At 38.5% G+C, this 9,740-nt stretch overlaps 1 protein-coding gene across 1 annotated transcript in view; it reads left to right on the top strand.

Annotated features, from left to right (window-relative positions):
- SENP8 (SUMO peptidase family member, NEDD8 specific) overlaps positions 1 to 6,166 on the top strand; it is a 22,530-nt gene extending 16,364 nt beyond the window's left edge. The window contains exon 2 of the mRNA XM_017548135.2: positions 4,784 to 6,166. Coding sequence (XP_017403624.1) covers positions 4,820 to 5,458 — 639 coding nt within the window. The 5' untranslated portion in view covers positions 4,784 to 4,819 and the 3' untranslated portion in view covers positions 5,459 to 6,166. The remainder of the gene's footprint in view (positions 1 to 4,783) is intronic.
- The last annotated feature ends 3,574 nt before the right edge of the window (positions 6,167 to 9,740 follow it).

The raw sequence follows: 9,740 nt of genomic DNA, 5'->3' as shown, positions 1-9,740 counted from the left end.
CATCTTACTCTGTCACCCAGGCTGGAGTGCAGTGGTGCTATCTAGGCTCACTGCAACCTCTGCCTCCCGAATTCAAGCATTTCTTGTGTCTCAGTCTCCCTAGCAGGTGGGACTACAGGCACCACCACCATGCTCGCTAATTTTTTATATTTTAGTGGAGACGGGGTTTCACCATGTTACCTGGGCTGGTTTCGAACTCCTGAACTCAGGCAGTCTGCCTGCCTCGGCCTTATGTCGTATTTATAAATTCTACTTATGTATGTTTCTTTATTTTATGTTGACAAATACCACATGATAAAGATCGTGTATTCATATTCTCACTTTAAGCTGGGCATAGTGGCTCACACCAGTAATCCCTGCATTTTGTGTGGCAGAGGCAGTAGGATCACTTGAGCTCAGAAGCCTGGGCAACAGAGTGAGACCCTGTCTCTACAAAAATTTAAAATTTAGCCAGGCATGGTGGTATGCACCTGCAGTCCTAGCTACTCTGGAGGCAGAAGCAGGAAACGGGCTTGAACCTACGAGTTTGAGGCTGCACTGAGCTATGATTGTGCCACTGTGCTCCAGCCTGAGCAATAGACCAAGACCCTGTCTTTAAGATAAAAATAAAAAACATTGCCCTTTGGCCCAAAGCACCATCTTCCAGTAATTCACCAAAATGACTTACACAAAGGGAAAGAAGAGAGGCATCCAATACATGTTCTCTAGGCCTTGTAGAAAACATGGAGTTGTCCTTTGGCCACATACATACATCAAGGGAGTGGGTACTGTTCAAAAAGTAATACCCCACAGTGTTACCATGGCAAAACTGGAAGAGTTTACAGTGATACCCAGCATGCTGTTGGCATTGTTGTAAACAAACAAGGGCAAGATTCTTGACAAGAGAATTATTGTTCTTATCGAGTGCATTAAGCACTCTAAGAACAGAGATTACTTCCTGAAATGCATGAAGGAAGATGATAAGAAAAAGAAGGAAGCCCAAGAGAAAGGTGCCTGGGTTCACCTGAAGCGCCAGCCTGATCCACCCGGAGAAGCACACTTTGTGAGAACCTGGGCTACTGAATTCATGACATAGTAGGTGTTTAAAAGAAAAAAAAAAAAAAAAAAAAAAAAACCCTCTAGACTATAAAAAAAATATATATTCTCACTCTACAGAAAAGGAAAGTGAGAGTTAAGGAAATTTAGTAATTTATTTATGATCATACAGCCAGTGAGTAATAGAACTGAGTCTAAAATTCAAGTCTTCAAATCTGAAGTTTAGAGTTATTTTTCTTGGCCAAGGGTGTGTTTGGTTAAAGGCTAGTTGAGTTCTGTTTGCATTAGAATTTTTGGAGTTAAACTCCCAGCCTGTGGACACTCCCTTCAAGGTGAGAGATGACTGATTGTTGAGGCACTCTTCCTGTAGGCTTCTTTCCCTAGTTGGGTTGGCGTCGAAGAGTGGTATGATTTCAGCAGGCAGTGCAGAGAGTAGGTCTCCGGGTATTTGCCAAGCTATATGACCTGGCACTCACAACTATGCAGTGTTTATTGAAGACATGGGAGAGAGATGCTCTAGCCAGGGAGCAGTCATTCCACCTTCATAATCATAAACTCTTACATCATGTCACATCCACAAGCTGATTACCTAGCCTCTGCCAAATTGCTTTCACTTGATTAGCTATGCCCACTTGCCATCAGGCTAGATATTAAATATTGTAGGAAACAATCCTATCTAACTTGGATCTGTTGTAAGGATATTGTGAGGCACTATTTGTTACAATGCACCATGTGTTTTATGAAAATCTCTTGAGAAAAAACTGTCAGACCATAATACAAAGAATTATTTTACCTCTCCTGAGCAATTGCTTTGTTTTTATCTTATGGACATTGTGAATGTTTAACTTAACTCTCTCTGGTTAGCTGCCAAAAAGCTTAGGGCCAAATTTGTGACCCACCCATAGCAAATGTGCTCTATGCCTCATTAACTTCATTCTTGGCTCCAGTTTATGTCTCTCCTCTCGTTATTCTTTTTTCTTAAGAAAATCCTAATTCATGCCATCTTATTATATATATTTTTTCTTTTTTCTTATAAGCAGCCTTATGTTGTTTCTGAAGTAGTCAGATTATGACATACTATGTCTGCATAAAACTGTTGGATACCTCTTCATTTACTTTAGCTTTCTTTCTTGTGGGGTGTATTGACTTTTCATATAGGTTTTTGCAGTGTCTCATTACATGAAAATGGTTATATCATGAAATTATTGCTTAATAGTGTAGTCAAGTGGTAAAATAACTGGTCTAATGGCCAGAATTGATTAAATTGCCAAGCTGTATGACCTGGCTCTCACAACTATGCAGTGTTTATTGAAGACATGGGAAAGAGCTGTTGTAGCCAGGTAACATTCATTCCGCCTTTACAGTATAATTATAAACTCTTACATCAAGTCACATCAACAAGCTGATTGCGTAGCCTCTGCCAAATTGCTTTCACTTGATTGATCTACGATCATGTTATAGATCAATCTAGTCTATGTCTAGATGTCATAACTCTAGTCTTGTCTTTTTACAGCATTATTACTGTTTTCTTATAATATGCTTTGTTTTGCACTCCCAATCTGCATGCAACAGCTTATTGCTGTGTGGTTTTCAAAAATAGTGCCATGCTGCTGGTCAGTGCATAACAGTTAACTCTGTTAACTCTCTTAGGCTCAAATATTCTGCACCCATCAGACTTATCTCACTTTGGGTCGTTACAAGCATGCTAATCTCATTATACAACTTGTCTCTTAAGTTAGTCAGTCTGTTATTTAGATAAGATAATGTGAATAGATATTTGTTTTCAAACCTCATCTCCTTTGATTGGTTTCGAGGGCTATCTGGATTTTCTGATTATTTTACTAATATCATCTAATTGATAAATATTATTTGTACAACTTTTTAAACTCTTAGTACTTTCAAATAAAATTATTTGGCCTTCTCTACAACTCTCTATGGTATGTAAGGTGGATATATGCCTTTTTTAGAGATGACATATAAAATCTTTTAATCATTTTGTTTGCCACCTGTAAAAAAGGCATATACTTGTTTGCAGAAACAAGGACAAAGTCATTTAAATGATGGCTCAAGATGATACCACCAAATCAGTGGTAAAACTAGGGCTAGACCCAGGTTTCCAGAATCTTATCTCATGCTACCTTTTAAAAGAAGTCAAAAGAAGTCCTAGCTTATATTGTAAACGTTACATCATCTTGCTCATACCCCTTGAGGCTAAAGCTCTGAAACAGGCAAACCCATGTTATATCACTCATGCTCATGGCAGGGCAGAATCAGGTATGAATTTCGTTTGTAGTAGTCTCATGATTTTCTGTTTTTAAAATTACAGCTCCTTTTAACTAAAACCCTAATCAGTATCACGTTTCATTATGGAAGGAGGAAGCAATATTTTATCTTATCTTTTGAAAATTAATGTTGAAATGGAAACTATTTCCCTTGGTAATTAGTAATTTTTTCCTTTAGATTCTTTTAATTCATCTTTAATATAAAAATAATTTGTGCTCACTGCAACCTCCACCTGCTGGGAAAAATAATAATAATAATAATTTGTTATCATTATGCATATTCATTAAAGAGCCAAATAATATAGTTAATGCTATGGTGTTTGGTACAACATTAGCTTTAATTTTAACCAATCTCTGCACTTCAAGAGGATATTTAAAATTCATGCTTACTGTGTACATGGCAAATTTCCTGTTTTCATTCTAACTGTTTACATGTAGCACATAAGCTGGAATTTCTTACAGTTACAGTTGACCCTTGAACAACTGTAACTGTAAGAGATTACAGGGGCTAGGAGTGCCAACCCCCTATGCAGTCAAAAATCTAGGTATAACTTTTTTTTTTTTTTTTTTTTTTTTAAAAGACGGGGTTTCACCATGTTGGTCAGGCTGGTCTTGAACTCCCGACCTCAGGTGATCCGCCTGCCTTGGCCTCCAAAGTACTTGGATTACAGGCATGAGCCACTACGCCCAGCCTAACTTTTTTTTTTTTTTTTTAATGGAGTCTTGCTCTGTCACCCAGGCTGGAGTACAGTAGCACAATCTCAGCTTATTACAACCTCCACCTCCCAGGTTTAAGCATTCTCCCACCTCAGCCTCTCGAGTAGCTGAGATTACAGGCATGCCCCACCACACCTGGTTAATTTTTGTATTTTTAGTAGAGACAGGGTTTCACCATGTTGGCCAGGCTGATCTCAAACTCTTGACCTCAAGTGATCCATCCATCTTGGCCTCCCAAGTGCTGGGATTTCCAGCGTGAACCACCACACCCAGCCTAGGTGTAAGTTCTGACGCCCTAAAAACTTAACTGTTAGTAGCCTACTGTTGACAAGATGCCTTACCAATAACGTAGTCAATAAACACATGTTTCGTGAAAGGTTTTATATACTGCATTCTTACAATAAAGTAAGCTATGGAAAAATCTTATTAAGAAAATCATAAAGAAAAGAAAATATATTTACTATTCATTAAGTGGAAATGGATCATCATAAAGGTCTACATCCTCCTCATCTTCATGTTGAGTAGGCTGAAGAGGAGAAGGAAGAGGAGCAATTGGTCTTGCTGTCTCAGGGGTGGCAGAGATGGAAGAAAATCCCTGTTTAAGTAGATCTGCACAAATCCCACGTTGTCCAAGGGTCAACTATGTTTTTCTTTACCACAACCATATAAAAGTAATTACTATTTTCCAGCCCCATTTTACAGCCAGGTATTATATTAGACAGTAATATTGTCTTCTGCCTCTCCTTCAGCTTCTGGAATTTCTGAGCAGCCCTGGTCAGTACAAGATGGACCCCGTAGTCTTGAGTTACATGGACAGTCTACTGCGGCAATCAGATGTCTCACTGTTGGATCCGCCAAACTGGCTCAATGACCATATTATTGGATTTGCCTTTGAGTACTTTGCCAACAGTCAGTTTCATGACTGCTCTGATCATGTCAGTTTCATTAGTCCTGAAGTCACTCAGTTCATCAAGTGCACTAGCAATCCAGCAGAGATCGCCATGTTTCTTGAGCCACTGGACCTCCCCGACAAGACAGTTGTGTTTTTAGCCATCAATGATAACTCCAACCAGGCAGCTGGAGGAACCCACTGGAGTTTATTGGTCTACCTCCAAGATAAAAATAGCTTTTTTCATTATGATTCCCATAGCAGGAGCAACTCAATTCATGCAAAGCAGGTGGCAGAGAAACTGGAGGCTTTCTTAGGCAGAAAAGGAAACAAACTGGCCTTTGTGGAAGAGAAAGCCCCTGCCCAACAAAATAGCTATGACTGTGGGATGTATGTGATTTGTAACACTGAGGCCTTGTGTCAGAACTTCTTTAGGCAACAGACAGAATCACTGCTGCAGCTACTCACCCCTGCTTACATCACGAAGAAGAGGGGAGAATGGAAAGATCTCATTGCCACACTTGCTAAAAAGTAGCTATTGAAGCATATTTGCGACTTTTGAAGACTCCTCTTTCTGCCCTTCCCCATTTGTTGGATGGCTGCAGCCTCAGTGCCTGAGGGAAGATGCCTAGTAGAGGAAAGTTTAATACCCTTTTTCCTGAAAGAATATTATCCTGTGTTATCCCCATGGAAAGTTTCACTTTAACCCTGACTTGAGAGCAATATGTTCTGTGAAAATATCCTGAAATTGTACACCAAAACCTTACAACCAACTTATTTGAACATTTATTACACATGAGGTTCAAGTAAGACTTTTCTTATTGGTATAAAATTAATATCCTTTGGTCTCCCTTATCCACATTGGCTTATTCTGGAGGAAAAGCAGTGATCTGTAAAACAAATCAAGAATATATTCAATCTAGAAGAATGCAAGGAAGAAAACTATAAAACAGAACCAAAAACTTGTTGCACAGCCTATGTAATTAAGAGATCAACTGGCTGGAAGCAGATCAAGGCCTAACTTCATTCAAGACCTAAATATTATGAGACTCAGCTATTCAATTTTATGTGATAATCTTGTCCATTCACCATGCACAGGCTTTCCAGCTATCTGCATAATGTTTGCAAATATTTGATAAAGATGATGTTAACCCATCTTCCTCCATCTGATTCCTGGAATGCTTGAAGAAAGGGGAAATCTTGAGTAACTTCATTAAAATTAATGTCTGTGGTGGACCTCTCAGTTTGCTCATGATTGGGTAGACTTGCTACTCTGGATTAATAACTGCTTTTCTCTGCCTTGTCTATTAACCATGTGCATACTTCTTTCTTATATCCAAAGTTCTTTGGTTCTAAAACTCATATAACTCAAGGTTACCTGTTATTTCAGGTAAATGTCCTTGCTTTCTGATAGCTATGGGTTTTGCTCTTTATCCTTAATCCTGGCAGAATTATTTTTAGTTATGTCATGGTAATTTCAGGATGATTTTTGCATCTGAAACTTACCGACTTAGAGTTGGTTTGTTTTTTAAATATAAAGGAAGAAAAGTGACCTTTTTCAGCCCTTTTACTTAATTTAAAATGCAGACAATGTAATTTTTAAAATGTGGAACAAGAGAAAAGGAAATGCTATTTCTCCAAAAGCACTGATGTGTTTCAGATGTTTCAGATGGTAAACAACCAGATGATATGTTGGGTATACACATTAATTCTGTTCCTAATGAGAATTAGACTGCAAGGCATATTAGACTGGAAAACCAAAGATTAGCTTCAGCCATGAAACTTATTTCAGCTACCTCTCTAGCCTAACCCTGCCCCCAGCCCTCATGGCCCAAAATAACCTCACCACTCAGTGACCACAGAGAAAGTAACTTGGTTCCTTTTAGCTAAGAAGGGAAAACAGAGTAAGTGTAAATAAGTACAGGTTACATAGCAGGCCTGAGTGAGCAGGAGTTGAAACTAAAAGTCAAAGAGAAAGCTATCAAAAAAAGTTTCCATTTCAAGTCGGTACATTTTGGATAAAAACCAGTCCTAATGGAAGATGGGGCTAGGAAAAAGATTAGGAATTGGCAGTCATCCATAGAGGTGAAATACAGAGGGAGGGACAGCAAGAGAAGTGACAAAGGTCACTGATAGGCCACAAGTGTAGATAAAGATAAGAAAACAATGTTATTTGAGTGACTGTTGACTTAGGCAGCTAATCAATAGACTATTAAAGTCAAATCTTCTCTGGAAAAGTTATCTTCCTGACAATGCAAAGTATGTTTATTTAAATATCAGAGTATCTCCAATTGAGAGTTAAAGCATGTGAGAGCAATCTTTCCTAACTTGCTCAGATTCATCTCATAAACAAATAATTTTTTAACTAAACTAGTCTTTTAAATATATGTAGAAAAAATATATACATACACACACATATATAGACAAATATATACGTGTGTGTGTGTGTGTGTGTGTGTGTCTGTGTGTATATATATATATAATCTAGGGTCACCTTTTCCAAATGCATTAGTCAGATTGGACTGAGCCACAGATTAGTGTCTTCTTACGAAATTTTGAGTATGTCATTTGTAAATGTTAGCATTATAAATGACAGGAGAATGTAAGAATTGTATTTCACTCATGCTGTAGTACCCCATAAGTTACACGCCTGCTTGACCACAAACCATTCATGTTACATGACACAAAATAGGAAAAAAATCTTTTGCTGGTATTGCGTTCCCTTCTCTCTTAAAGTCTCTATTCTGCAAAATTAATCAAAATATTCCAAAGGAAAGCAGGTTTTTCAAAGCCAGGTTAAGCAATTACCAAACTGAACTAACCTTCTTTCAGATATCCTGTTGTATTGCCCAGTAAACATACTTACACTTGTCCAACCCATGTCTTTCAATATGGAATTCAGAAAGGCTACTATATGTAAACCCAGATATAATGGTTGTAAAAAATATCAGTGGGTTTCCTATGTAATAGTGTTTAAAACACAAATATTTCAACCATTTGGCCAGGTGTATGTTGAAGTTCACGAGCACTGGTCCCAAGTAGATTAGATAAAGTGGATTATATTTATGATATGTACCTTATGATTTTGACTATATTGTAATTCTGTATCCATATTGACCATATGTTTCAGTAACACAGTCCATTGAAATGACAAAGTAGAATTTCTTAGTTACATGGGGCAGTCCAGACATGGTGGCTCACACCTGTAATCCTAGGACTTTGGGAGGCCAAGGTGGGTGGATCACCTGAGGTCAGGAGTTACCTGGCCAACATGGCAAAACCCCATCTCTACTTAAAATACATAAATTAGCCTGGCATAGCCAGTCACGGTAGCTAACATCTATAATCCCAGCACTTTGGGAGGCCAAAGCAGGCAGATCACCTAAGGTCAGGAGTTCAAGACCAGCCCAGCCTGGCCAACATGGCGAAGCCTGGTCTCTACTAAAAATACAAAAATTAGCCAGGTGTGGTGGCAGGTGCCCATAATCCCAGCTACTCAGGAAGCTGAGGCAGGAGAATTGCTTGAACCCAGGAGGCAGAGGTTGCAGCGAGCTGAGATCGCACCACTGCACTCCAGCCTGGGCAACAGAGCAAGACTCTATCTCAAAAAAAGAAAATACTTAACAGAAATGTATATTTTATAATGTTAGAGCATGAATGTCAAATCCAGGCTCTGTCAGTGAGATTCAGTAGTCTCATCTACAAAATGAAGACAGTATTTTGTTTAGGCACATACTATAAGGTTTAAATATCATATGTAAAGTACACAGTAAGCATTAAAACCTTATTTTCCTTCTGTCCTACTCAGTTCCATTTTAAGACTAATAAGTTTGAAAACCTAGTTTTATATTGCTATGCAGCTAAACAGCTATGTAAAAAATGGCTGATAATTACTGTTATGTACAAAAGAGAAACTTATTCAAGGATGGTAAATAGCAACAACTAACCTTTCTATCGCTTTAATGTGCAGGGCGCTTTATGCACACATTATGCCAGTGCCTTGCATATTATATTTATATGCATCATTATATATATATCACCATATATATAAAGTAGCTTGTACATTTTTGAGGTTCTATAGAAATACATAATCTCATTAATTCTTACGTTCTCATGTTTTAACAGGTACTGTTATTCCCATTTTATAAATAAAAAACTCAGAAGCTCAGTCACATGGCCTCTATCTCATCTCATACTTTTTCCACCTATTCCTTTCTCCCTATCCTAGAAAATGGGAAGAACTCCACACTTGAACATTTTATTTTTTTTTAATTGCATTTTAGGTTTTGGGGTACCTGTGAAGAACATGCAAGATTGTTGCATAGGTACACACGTGGCAGTGTGATTTGCTGCCTTCCTCCCCATCACCTATATCTGGCATTTCTCCCCATGCTGTCTCTCCCCAACTCCCCACTCCCCCGTCCCTCCCCTATTTCCCCCTGACAGACCTCATTATGTGATGCTCCCCTCCCTGTGTCCATGTGTTCTCATTGTCCAACACCCACCTATGAGTGAGAACATGTGGTGTTTGATTTTCTGTTCTTGTGTCAGTTTGCTGAGAATGATGGTTTCCAGGTTCATCCATGTCCCTGCAAAGGACACGAACTCGTTGTTTTTGATGGCTGCATAGTATTCCATGGTATATATCTGCCATATTTTCCCTGTCTAGTCTATCATCGATGGGTATTTGGGTTGGTTCCAGGTCTTTGTTACTGTAAACAGTGCTGTAATGAACATTCATGTGCATGTGTCCTTATAGTAGAACGATTTATAATCCTTTGGATATATACCCAGGAATGGGATTGCTGGGTCAAATG

This window comes from Cebus imitator, unplaced genomic scaffold (genome assembly GCF_001604975.1).
Source record: "Cebus imitator isolate Cc_AM_T3 unplaced genomic scaffold, Cebus_imitator-1.0 Scaffold203, whole genome shotgun sequence".
In the NCBI taxonomy this organism is placed as follows: domain Eukaryota; kingdom Metazoa; phylum Chordata; class Mammalia; order Primates; family Cebidae; genus Cebus; species Cebus imitator.
Note: the sequence above shows the minus strand (reverse complement) of the source record. Positions and strands in the feature narration are given on the sequence as shown.